Source organism: Saccopteryx leptura, chromosome 2 (assembly GCF_036850995.1).
Source record: "Saccopteryx leptura isolate mSacLep1 chromosome 2, mSacLep1_pri_phased_curated, whole genome shotgun sequence".
Classification (NCBI taxonomy): Eukaryota; Metazoa; Chordata; class Mammalia; order Chiroptera; family Emballonuridae; genus Saccopteryx; species Saccopteryx leptura.
In genome coordinates, this window is record NC_089504.1 from 326065698 (window position 1) to 326079316 (window position 13619).

The 13619-nt window shown below is 40.2% G+C and overlaps 1 protein-coding gene and 1 pseudogene across 8 annotated transcripts in view; both read right to left on the bottom strand.

Moving 5' to 3' along the window:
• Positions 1-13619, bottom strand: part of ACACA (acetyl-CoA carboxylase alpha) — a 328759-nt gene that overhangs the window by 134839 nt on the left and 180301 nt on the right. For all 8 annotated transcript variants that reach the window (XM_066363215.1, XM_066363212.1, XM_066363211.1 and 5 more), the window contains 4 exons: positions 13407-13520; positions 12111-12224; positions 10939-11028; positions 7982-8100 (listed from right to left, as the gene is read on the bottom strand). In XM_066363215.1, the coding sequence (XP_066219312.1) occupies positions 7982-8100; positions 10939-11028; positions 12111-12224; positions 13407-13520 (437 nt within the window). The remainder of the gene's footprint in view (positions 1-7981; positions 8101-10938; positions 11029-12110; positions 12225-13406; positions 13521-13619) is intronic.
• LOC136396380 (U4 spliceosomal RNA) lies at positions 2111-2225 on the bottom strand (annotated as a pseudogene).

Below are 13619 nucleotides of genomic sequence, written 5' to 3' on the forward strand. Positions count from 1 at the left end.
TATAATTAGCTACAAACCCACAGCACAAAACTACAGGGATTTACAGGTGCCCTGGATGCTGCTTTTCCTTCCCCCTGGAATCAGCTAGTCTTCCATGACAAGAAGAGACCTTGGGCTATTCTAATGATATATTGAGAGTTTTAAACTCGACTCTCCAAGCTTACAAGTCTAGAGTGCCAAAATAACACAGCAGAGACTCGCAGCTGAGCCATGGATACGGGAAACCACTTTAGTAAGCACTTAAACCTGCTGAGAATCTTCTCTTCTCCCAGATGCTTGCATCTTATCAGTAGACTACCCTGAATGAAGGAAGCAAGCACTGTAGGATTTTATTTATTTATAGCTCTTTCTGGCCTGCTAACTACAACCAAGTGCTCCTGCTGCTAAAAAATGCTACAAGTTGGGTGACTTTTGAGTGTCTCAGTATGATCCAAAGAAGGACCTAACCTCTGGTGTCAAAGATTATCAGAATTCTTAAAAATGGCAGCAGGCTGGTGATTAGTCACATGGAAGGCTTCTGATTCCCAAACTTTCTCACAACCTTTTTCATAAAAAGAAGGTCCAGAGGCCACCCACTGACAGATAAACACTGAAAGTGCCAAGCAACCTAAACTCAGTCATGTCTTAAACATGTGCTATCAGGGGAGAACACAGCCAACCTCTTCTGGGTATAAGACATGAAGAAAGGAAAGTACTTGAATTAAAACATTATAACAAAGAAGGCCAAACTGACAAGGAGCAAACAGCAGAGAAGGTACAATACAAATCGACTTATTAAAGCATGATTTCCATCTAAGAAATAGGTGGAAATAAACACCAATAGCTCCTCACCCATTACATGTGTATAGAAACATACAAAATACACTTCATCTCCTGCATCAATCTGATGCTTCTTATTTGAATCACAAAGTTTTTTTAATGAACTATGTTAATGTGTATTACTCATGAAAATCATTTGGAGTTTTAAATTTTAAACTCCCAGACTGTCATAATATATAGCCATATGTATATCCAGAGTTTATGGAATAATGCACTTTACATATATTCATATGAATATAGCTATATTTTAGAAGATCAAATATATAGGCTGACTAAACAACTTATCTATTTCCAGGTTATTCTCAATAACTTAATATGCCCAAAGCTAAGTGAAACCCTGAATGTCAAATGATTTGATGAACTGGCAAGAATAAAGATGTTCAGGATGATGCTTTAGTGTAACAAGCTTTTCTGTCACTAGTACCAGTGAGTGATAAACTAGGGTTCCAGAATAGGAAGACAAACACACACACACACATCCCTCAGGATCTAAACCAGGGGTCCCCAAACTTTTTACACAGGGGGCCAGTTCACTGTCCCTCAGACTGTTGGAGGGCCACCACATACAGTGCTCCTCTCACTGACCACCAATGAAAGAGGTGCCCCTTTGGAAGTGCGGCAGGGGGCCGGATAAATGGCCTCAGTGGGCTGTAGTTTGGGGACGCCTGCTCTAAACTCAGAGCCTAACTGGAGAAGAAAGAGAAAAAGGAATGCTTAATGATATAGTCTGAGCTCCAGGATTAATCCATGTAAAATACTGGTGGAACTCGCTAAAGAGCTGGGCTGATGGAATCTTAGACAAGGGAATCAAGTCCTGAAAAGAGTGGGTAATGATAAAACGTTCTTTTAGTGCAGAACAGCCGTCCTGATTATTACTGCACCAAGAAAATGGCTGGAGGTACTCATTCACTTCTGCTTTAAAAACCATTTGCTAACTTGTTTCAAGTCACCTTAAAAAAAAATCCCCTCCCTCAAAAAATTCACATACAGTAGGACATAGCCTTTAAATGCTAAGAAGATAAACATACACATACACATGTCACATGTGTATAGGTTTCCTATTATGCTTAAGTCAGAAAAATCTCTACAGCTGCTGCTATTCAAGTGAAGGGAATTTATGAAGAAAGGGCTATATTTACACCAGAAGCTTCCCTGAATGAAGCTCTAATAACTGGATCCTCTGATGAATAAGACCTGGGAATGCCAAACAAATTACAATTACAGTTCCCAGAAAAAATACTTGGAAGTCCTGGGTAGAAGATCAAGAAGATAACATACCTTGACAGAAGCCTACCTAGCAAAAAGGAAGATGCAGAAAGTCACTGAGATTATAAATAGTTTTCAATTAGCAATAAGCATGCCTTCGATAAACCTCATTGGCTACGATACTGCCACTGTGCAAAGCTTGAGATTTGAAATATTAAGAGCACTATTGGAAAAAAACACAAATTATACTGACACACAGAGTAAGTAAATGTCAAGCAAAAGTTTCAGTCAAGCAAAATGAGTAAGTAGTAGAGATCTATTGTATAACATTGTACCTAAAGTCAATATTGTACACTTAAAATTATAAGAGGGTAGATCTCATGTTAAGTGTTCTTTCCACAGTAAAATAAATGTAAAAAATTAAAGTACTTAAAAATTTCAAGCACTACAAAGACCTATAATGAATATAAAAAATAAAATAAAAAGGTAACATGTTGGCTACTAACTACCCAAGTGTTCTAAGAAAAAAAAAGGATGGGGATGTCTTCTCCCTTCTTAGAGGCTGCTCCACTATTTGCAATGAAAATTACTTGTGTTCTCCCTACTTCCCCAAAAATCAAAATGTGTCCTAATGGGTCACTGGTGTTCAACCCAAAAAATGTCAAAGACATTGTCGTGAAAAAATCCTCTGCTGTTGTCAGTATGCAGACAGAAAGCCATGTTTCATCCCAACCTAAGGGCTAAATCACTAGTCAAAAACAAACTGCAGAAGTGGAATTCTACCAGTTGACCCCACACACAACAGGAGACTGTAGTCTTTCTTTGATAATACACCTGAGAATGATAGTCACTTCTAAGGACTTGAGGGATACATACAGTCTACTTCAAATGAAAGTCTGGCTAGGAATGTGAAAACCAAAAGCCAAGGAAGAAAATGCAAAAATTGGTTAAAGAATGTATCTATTTTCTCCCTCAAGATTTTTTTGGCTTATTAATCGCAATTGGGAAAAATATTATAAAATCCTGTTTTGCATTCTCTATTTTCATTAAATTTATTATTTTTTTAAAAATGTTTATTTTTTAAATTGATTTTTTAGAGAGAGAGGAAAGGAGAGAGAGAGACAGGAACACTGACCTGTTCCTGTATGTGCCCTGGCTGAGGATCAAACCTGCAACCTCTGTGCTTCTGGACAATGCTCTAACCAACTGACCTATCCGGCCAGGACACATTAAGTATTTTTCAAGGCATGCATTAAATATCATAGCAGAGTATCTATAATATCAGGTATGGATAATTCCTGTAACTACTAAGAACAAGTAAAATAACGAGTTTTGGTTTGTTAATCCCTCCAAGGGTTACTACTATTAACATAAAACAAAGAGGACTTAGTATAATAGTAATAATTAATTTGTGGTCTAGTGTTGAGTTGTTCATGTGGTTAGGAAGACTTGAAATCTGTATCAAGACATGCTGTAAGTATAAAATTTACTATAAATTTCAAAGACTTAGTATGAAGAATAGGAGATATCTCATTAATAATTTATCACATATTGCAATAGTATCTGGAATATAATGGGTTAAACAAAATGTTGTTAAAGTTATTTTATCTGTTCCTTTTAAATGTGGCCAATAGAAAATTTTAAATTACATATGTGGCTTGCATTATACAGCAGTTCCCCCATTATCTGCAGTTTCACTTTCCATGCCTGCGGTCAATCAAAGTCTGAAAATAGTAAATAAAAAATCCCAAAGATAGACAATTTGGTACTATTCGTGGTTTCAGGCATCCACTAGGGCTTAGAATGTATGCGCCATGGAAAAAGGGGACTGCAATATTTCTGTCAGACAGTGCTGGTCTGGTATCGCAGTAGCAATTCTCAATTGTAGCTGTTCCTCAGTTTTCCGAGCTTTTTCAAAGAGCAGTCCCTGGACTCGTTCAAAATCAATCAGAATCTTTGGAGTCAGGACCCCAATATGTGTATTTTTATAACACTTCCTAGATAATTCTGAGAATCATTAACTTAGAGGTTAGTGGACATAATCGTGTCTTTGAGCCTTACAGGACCAAGACTGGGATGGACACTGGTAGGTAGATAGTCTCTTGTAACTTATTTCTGTAGATTAAAAAACATGTTTATTACCTGCTTGTTCAAAATAGTAAGAATAGAAAAGAATAACAGTACTGGAGTAAGAAAAAAATTTAGAACTTGGCTCAAAACTAGCTAAAACTAAGAGACCCTAGAATTCTTAGGTAAGGAAAGCAGGCCTATTACATAATAAAGATTTTGACCGGCCTTTGTCCCTGGTTCCTAAGACAGACTAAATCCTTGGAATTTCTCAAGTAATAGAAGTATCTTCATTATTCATGAGCCCCTGGGATCACACCTGAATTTATGTTGAGGGATGAAATAACTCAGGACAGGGCTGCTCACTAGAAAGACCAACCATGTGATTAGAAGGATGGGGGCTTTGAGACTGCTGGACCTCTGTGGAAGGAGAGAGATTGGAGATGGAGTTTAATCATGTGGCCTATGATTCAATCAATCATGCTGTTGTAATGAAATCCTGATAAACACACTGAAGCTCAATGGAACGTCTTGGTTGATGAACACACTGATATGATGGGAGCATGACATACCCTGATGCCACTGAGAAAGAACAGAAAAGTTCTGTGTTCAGGACCCATTCAGACGTTATCCTATGTGTCTTTTTATTTGGCTGGTCCTGATCTGTATCCTTTATAAAAACTTTGTAATCCTAAGTATGTATAGTGCTTTCCTGTGTTCTATCAAGTTGTTCTAGAGAACTGTTAAACCTGAGCAGGTCATGGGAGGCCCCAAATTTGAAGCCGGTTGGTCAAAAACGTAGTGGCCTGGGAACCCAACCTGTGGCCCCATCTGAAGTAGCAGTAGTTTTATGGAGAACTGAGCCCTTAACTTGTGGCATCTGCTCTAACTCAATGTGGTTAGTATCACAGTTGAAATGCAGTATACCAGCTGGTGTCAGAATAAGGTCACAATTCCAAACTGCAACAAAAACACTTGTTCGATTCCCAATCAACGCACATTCAGAAAATGACCAAAGAATGCCCAACTAAGTGGAACAACAAATAAATGCTTCACTCACTCTCTCTCTTTCCACTCTCTCCCTGCCTCTCTCTGCTGCTCTAAAATCAATTAAAAAAACAAAAAATATAAAACCTTCTAAAACAAAACTCAAGTTGTAATGATTGAATAAATTAGACTTTAAATGGAATATATCATCCTGTGATGGAATCAGACCATGCATTTTATATTTCTAAACTAACAGGGACTTTAGATGTCAAAAAGCATTAAAGTAATCTTTTACATTTTTTTGGTTTTTATCTTTCCTCCTTTATTTGCCCTTATCTTTACTTTTAAATCTACACCAATAATAAAGATGATAGTAATAATCCCGCAGTGTACAATTTTATATACACTCACCCAAGGAAGACTTTCAAGAGACTACAGAATTACAGTCTGTCCAAGTCTGGTCTTTATCCAGGAGGATGTGCATACCTCAGATCAGGGGTCCCCAAACTTTTTACACAGGGGGCCAGTTCACTGTCCCTCAGACTGTTGGAGGGCCGGACTATAAAAAAAACTATGAAAAAATCCCTATGCACACTGCACATATCTTATTTTAAAGTAAAAAAAACAAAACCGGAACAAATACAATATTTAAAATAAAGAACAAGTAAATTTGTTTTTGTTTTTTTTTGTATTTTTCTGAAGCTGGAAACGGGGAGAGACAGTCAGACAGACTCCCGCATGCGCCCGACCAGGATCCACCCGGCACGCCCACCAGGGGCGATGCTCTGCCCACCAGGGGGCGATGCTCTGCCCCTCCGGGGTGTCGCTCTGCCGCGACCAGAGCCACTCCAGCGCCTGGGGCAGAGGCCAAGGAGCCATCCCCAGCGCCCGGGCCATCTTTGCTCCAATGGAGCCTTGGCTGCGGGAGGGGAAGAGAGAGACAGAGAGGAAGGAGGGGGTGGGGGTGGAGAAGCAAATGGGCGCTTCTCCTGTGTGCCCTGGCTGGGAATCGAACCCGGGTCCCCCACACACCAGGCCGACGCTCTACCGCTGAGCCAGCCGGCCAGGGCCAAGAACAAGTAAATTTAAATCAACAAACTGACCAGTATTTCAATGGGAACTATGGGCCTGCTTTTGGCTAATGAGATGGTCAATGTGCTCCTCTCATTGACTACCAATGAAAGAGGTGCCCCTTCCGGAAGTGCAGCGGGGGCCGGATAAATGGCCCTCAGGGGGCCGCATGCGGCCCGCGGGCCGTAGTTTGGGGACCCCTGCCTCAGATGTTAGGAGGTACAGGCATGCAAGTTTTGAAACCATATCAGAAATAATCAAGATTCATACCCTTGAGATAGAAAGGTAAGATTTCTTAACAGTTAAGAAGCATGTCTCTCATCTTCCAGTCGACTATCCCTCACCAAACTTGACACATGGCCACAAATAAAAAAGTAGGGCAGGGAGAGCAATTCAGAAAGACAAGGGGAGCAGGGAGGAGAAAAAAAAATCACAAGCAGCTCCGCACTGACTACAAATCACTGCCCAACGGGAGGAGGGAGGAGAGAGCAGGAAGAAAAGGGGAATGTCCTGAGAATTTCAAAGAGCATTAGTACAGCCTGTAGCTCTCCACAGTTATTCAAGGGATGCGGGAAAAGAAAGACGACTGAGGGCTGAGCTCATGTGTGCCATGAGTATTTCGCCGCTCACTGAAGGACGACCATTCGTTTCTAGAAAATGAGATTCTGAAATCCACGGAGGCAAAAATGTATGAAAAGACGCTTGCAAAATCAAGGACATATGCTTTCCCTGCCAGCCATAAGGTATTTCTGAGGTAGAGAAGTGAAAGGATCTTCAGAGACAAAGAGGAGAAGTACTTTTCCTGAAGATACCTCTCTGCTCATCTGCCAACCTCCACTGGATCAACAGTGGCATCCAGTGGCCAAAAGTCTCAGCACAGACTTCTTTGTCTCTAGGAAGGGTTTCTACTGCTTTGGGTGAAGTGGCAATTCAGAACAAAGCTATTTCTGGTGTCTACAACTAAGGATCCCCAAAGACACAGTACTTTGTAATATAAAGTGAGGGACCAAAGGCTATAAAGAAGAAATGGAGAGGGCAGCTTAAGATTGGCTGTGGTATTTCTATTTCCTGTGGTATTACTAAAAAGAATGAAAATACAAAAGGGGATGAACATATGAGTGGGTGAATTCTTAGGTTTTCACTGCCTCAGAATAGTTTAAAAACAAATGAGTATACAAGATAAAGTATTTTCATTTTAAAACCAAAGCAACATTGAAACATTTCCACATGTACATTTTATTTGTTTTCTTAGGGCTTAGGAAGGGAAAAATAGAATTAGAATTAGCAAGGCTTAATTAAGTAATTTACTTGAATTTAAGTTTGCTTCTGAAGTGTGATTTCAAAACTGTGTCAACTGCTAAATTCAGGTGTGTTTTTTAGGGAGATAAGAAAATTGGTTTAGGTATAACCTTAACCCATAGCAAACCTATTAAAAAGAAAAGCATCCCACACAAGATATCTTTATATTCCAAGAGTTCACTTAAACTGCTAAAAAAAAAAAAAAAAGTGATTTTTCTGGCAAAGTTCCAGCAAGTAAAATGCTAGTAAATTCTAACTTAAAAAAAAAAAAGGAATTATGTATCCTCAGTGACCTTATAAAAATGAATCTAAACTTTTATCTTAATTAGACCATATTTTATCTCTCTAGGTCTAAGGCAAAAAAAAAAAAAAAGTGAGCTAAAGAGGCTCTTCTCTTAAGGTTTAAATGTGTCCATTTTCTACTCCACATTTCTAGCTTTAAAAACCGTGGAATTGTCATACACAATAGTCCCCCTGAACCCTCTTGATGCAGTGGTAGCTGGCTCAGGTGCACGTACCAGCTCAAACTCACCTGTTTGGATGAGATGTGGGCAGCATGAACTGGAATTCCACCACGCAGGTGTTGTCCTTAAGCTGGCGGTGTTGTACACTATTAAGTTCATAGGCAATATAAGCCCTTCGAACATACACCTGGTTAGAAAGTAATCCTCAGTAAATACCCTTTAAAAACAGAAGCTAAGAGATAGTTAGCCCATGAAAAAGACAGTCTTGAAAAGTGGTATCTGATGCAGAAGGTGGGCTGTGGTGACAAAAGTCTCAAGGCTCTGTACAATGATACCTTGCTTTAATGAATGAAGCTGGGATCTTAAAACTACACCCATGACTATAAATGGAAACAAAACCTAGGCTGCCTCTGCTGGACACCTCTAGGTGTGCCATAAACCTTTCATACTAACCTAAATTCAGGAGAAGGCTTGTTCTTTAGCAAAAGGGAGCACATAGAACCACAACTATTAACTCAATACTCATGATTTTGTGTGTGTGTGACAGAGGGACAAATAGGAAGGGAGAGAGATGAGAAGCATCAATTCTTCATTGCGATTCCTCAGTTGTTCATTGATTGCTTTCTCATATGTGCCTTGACGGGGGGGGGGCGGGGGCGGGGAGCGGGGGAGCTACAGCAGAGCGAGTGACCCCTTGCTCAAGCCAGCGAACATGGGGTTATGTCTACGATCCCACACTCAAGCCAGTGACCCCGTGCTCAAGCTGGTGAGCCCATGCTCAATCCGGTGACCTCGAGGTTTTGAACCTGGGTCCTCCGTGTCCCAGTCCGATGCTCTATCCACTGCGCCACGGCCTGGTCAGGCACTCATGATCTTTTCAAAAGAAGATAAAAAGCAAGCAGTGAGAAAATGAAAGGTACTGATTCTGGGCCACTTGAGGAGTGTAATGCCCATGGCTGAGGCCAAGCAGGTCCACATTGGATTCTGGTAGACAGTAGAGAAACTGGAGCTAGAAAGCGTTGGGCCGTTACCATTTAATAAAGTCTCACAACAGTGGATGAGCAAACAGGCAGGGAAAACCTCTTCTCAGGCAAAACAAACAGCAAAAAATGGCCCCTCACAGTGGCAGACACACACTCCACAATCTGCTATCCACGCCACCCGCCACCCTCCACCCCCACCCGCCACCCTCCAACTCCAACCCCAACCCCCAACCCCCACCCGCCACCCCCCACCCTCATCCTCCCCCCCACCCCCACCCCCACTCCCCACTCCCCACTCCCCCAATGCAAACACTCATAGCCTTATATAGGCCATGCACACGTGCCTCTGTCAAGTGCTCACGCACTAATCAGGCAAAGGGCTTGCAGCTGGTAAACCCACGAGCAAGCCTAACATAGCTGCCCCACAATAAGTGAAGATAGAAGACAGAAAAGAATTGTAGTATAGTTCAACTTTTTACTATCTTGGACCTTAATTTTTTGTTTTGTTTGGTTTTCCCATTGCCCTAAATCAATTTTAGATTATTTATATCCCCCAAACATGAGGCAAAAGCAGTAAGGCATAATTTGATATATATCTCAAACACACTACTTGACTCAAGAGTTAAAAGAACAGTAACAGGCTACCTCTCAGCAAAAACCATCAGATTAACCTTGCACCCTTCACAATTTGCCATGCACATAAAATGCTACATGGGATTCTATCAGCATGTGAGATACAGAAGGAAACTTCTTATTAAATGACATAAAAATACTGTAAAATACTCAGCTATTTTTAATACTTTGTATTTACTGAGTAGGATACATTATACTCTAACCACGGAATAAAAACAGTAACTCAAGGGAGTCTGCAACAGCCTGTAGTGATGTCATATTACATAAGAGCATCTAAAACATTCCTTTTCCTCATCTTCAAAAAACAGCATCCACTTGGCAATTTTATAACGGTATTCATTCAGGGCCTGGAATTTTTGTGCTTAATGAGGTAGTAAACTGTAGTGGAAACAGAAACGTCTGTGATTCCGATTCAAATACAAACTCTTCCACTTATCTATGTGAATTTAGATAAGTCACTTAACCTCTCAGTCTCACTTTCTTCTTCCTGAAGTAACTTATGTAGAGACAATTTTATATAAGAGTATGGGGTAATTTTACTATTGGAAGGACCTTGACTGTTTCGGGTTTTTTTTTGACAGAGACAGAGAGAGGGACAGAGAGGGACAGACAGGAAGGGAGAGAGATGAGAAGCATCAATTCTCTGTTGCGGCACCTTAGCTGTTCACTGATTGCTTTCTCATATATGCCTTCATGGGGGGGGGGGGGCTACAGCAGAGCAAGTGACCCCTTGCGACCTTTGGGCTCAAGCTAGCAACCACAGAATCACGTCTATGACCCCACAATCAAGCCAGTGACCTCGGGGTTTCGAATCTGGGTCCACCACGTCCCAATCTGACGCTTTATACACTGCACCATTGCCTGGTCAGGCTTGAGTGTTATTTTTTCAACATCATTTTCTCAAGAATAAGAAAAATAAAGAACCTAAAACACAATTCATTAAATGTTATTACTTTTTTTCTCATGATGAGATATTTCATAAGAGTTGCTTGAGAATTCAGAATATAACTAAAAAACATTTTATTTACCCTAAATCACAAATATGTACATGCTCTGATCAGCCATATATTTTCACTTCTTGTGTTATAGGGAATCCTAATTCTCCTAATTCATTTCATTATAAAATGAGAGAATCAAATATCCCTAGGAAGTAGGGATATTTATAAAATGCTGGCTGCTGTTTTCCTGTAATTGGAGCTCAAAGTTCAGATGAAACACTTGGGTAAAGAAAGACAATAGTTCAGCACTAGTTTCAGAGGAAAACACTCCACTCTTAAGAACCAATCTTAAAGCCAAATGAAACAAAACAAAACAAAAAGAGAAACTGACACGATAGTCAAATAAACAGAAGAAATTAACTAGAAACCAAGAAAAAAGTCAAGTCATGTTACATTACTAAGAAAACTTACCTCCAGAGCTGCCATTCTCACTACCTGGTTGCTGTGATAGAAGAAGTTTGGTAGGACATCAAAAATGGATGTTTCAGACAAGATGAGTTTCTAGAAAGTACAAAGACAAATTTAAACCATTACATCCAAAAGAGAACAATTCTGATGGACAATATTTAGCATTTGAAGCATTTTGGTGAAATCTGAGCATTTTGTCTGAACTTCATGTATGAACTTACCTTCTCTGCACCTCAGCTTCCTCAAGCTACAAAATGGGGATAATATCTATGTTCATAGGCTGTTGTAAGTATTCAAAGAGTTAATATATATAATTCTCAGAATGTATTAACAGTGTATAAATTATATGCTAATATAAGTGTTTATGACTACTATTCTTTCTGACATATATCTGTACTCAATTTCTTAAATATTGTCTCGGTACTTCACTTATGGTAAACCATAGATTTGAACCCCAACTGAAACCCTCTATTTCAATTATGAACCAAATAAACAGAAACATCCTTGTTTCCTCTCTAGGTTCCCCAGAAAGAATTGAACAGGAAGGCTGAAGGTTCCCTTGGCTAGATACAACAATATTATCCTTATGTTAAGGTAGACAAATAGAAACTCATTCCTGAGAAAATGTTTTAAAAAATAACAGTTAAGGTCCTTCCAATTAGTAAAATTAGTCCATACTCCTATATAAAATTGCCTCTATATAAAGCCTAATAGTAAGCATTAAAATAAAATTAAAGCACAAGACGTACACTTCACTCATACACTTCTATCAAGGCAGGCCTATATGACTTTGAAGCTAAACTGCAATTCTTTTTTTAAAGATTTTATTTATTCATTTTTAGAGAGGGGGGAGAGAAAATGGAGGGAGAGAAAGGTAGAGGAACAGGAAGCATCAACTCCCAAATATGCCTTTACCAGGCAAGCCCAAGATTTCGAACGGGTGACCTCAGCGTTCCAGGTTGATGCTTTATCCACTGCACCACCACAGGTCAGGCCTAAACCACAATTCTAACAGAATTTTTAATGAAAAAATATTCATAAGTATAAATCATTTTAGAAAGTCCAGGTATATAACTTCACTACAGAGAAAGTGATTGATTGATTACTTAATTAAACTATGCTTGGGAATAAAGGGAACAAGAGTACAGAGATGGAGAAAAGGGCTACAAGTATACCTGCAGGTTCTCAATGCAAAACTGATGTCCGTACATGTCAATAGCCGATAGGAAGATAGACTCTACTTGGTTATGGCGAAGCTCATATGATGGCAAATGGGAGGCAATAAGAACCTAGAGTGAGAGCAAAATAAGAGGCATAAGTTCCTGAGGGAGTGATTATCCTAGGCTCCTAATAGGCAGCTCTGATACAAAGGCAATAAATATAAATCTCTAAGTGCAGGCATCAAAGATAAAACAGAGACCAAGTAAAACAACTTCTAGGTCCTGTAACATAAAGCCAATGCCAAATACTGCATGTCAGTTGACTCTCACCATGATTTGCGTTGTGGGCAATTTCCCATGGGGGGTAGGGGGAAGGGAGAGAAAACAGCTTCAATCAAGTTCCATCAGTGCATGTGATTTACCATTGCAAAGCTGCTGGTCCTGCTGCCTGACCAGCTGTTAATTGGGAATCAGGTCTGGCAGGGAGCAGCTGTGGGGAAGGTGGACGCAGCAGAGCTAGCCTTCCGCAACTCTGAAGCAGAAAGAAAGACTACGGAAAACTGCTCTGACAGCGCAGGTACTGGTATCAAGGAAGAGGCGTCAGGATGTAACACCCATGCAGGTGAAGGGCAGAGAGAGTGAAAGCAGTGTGACTAACAAAGAGGGACACGGTAGGACCTGAATACTCTCAGCAGGTCACTGAGAGGTTCAATAACTTTGAGTAGTTCAGTGACATGGATACAATTGTAGAGAAAGCAGAAGGTCGCTGAACAGCTTCAAATGCCGCTTCCTTGTCAGAGCCCATGCACGGAAACACAAAGGGAGCGCCAACTCTTGGCTTCCCTGCTGAAACCTTTTGGAATGGAAATGAAGACTACAGGGTGAAACTAACAGGACTTCTCCAGGCTTGTTCTGATTGCTAGCACCTAAGATTCATTTCATTATCTTTCTGCTTTCCACACATGATTTTTTTCCTATAAACTTAAAAGTTTTCACCTGCTTCGAAGCTTCCTTTGGGAAGAAATACCGAATCTATTGCCTTCCTCCACACGACCCTGATTTACCATCACAGGGCTAGCAGGAAGGGTGAGGACTGACAACAGGATTTTTGTGGGGAAAGGGCTCCTATTTTAAAGAGACTCAATGTTCATCTTTTTCTTTCTCTTTAAAAAACATATACCACATGAAAACATTTGTTCTGAGGACGATGGGACATAGAAATTTGCATCTCTGTAAGGTGGTTGAGTAAAAGCTTGTGGCCTCATCTATGAAAATCATGTCTCCCTTAAGATAAACAACACATGGCCTTACCTGGCGGGCACGAAGAGCCACTTTGGCATTGGTGGTCTTACTGAGTTGAGTTAGCTCTGTGAGGATATTCAGCAGTTCATCAGTGAGAGTAGGGTCCCGGCCACACAATTGATCCTAATGGTTTATGTAAAAAAGAACATGCACATCTACATTAAAAGAAACTGGGGTGGCTGGGACTTTGAAATGGGGGAAAAGGAATAAAAACAAAGTAAA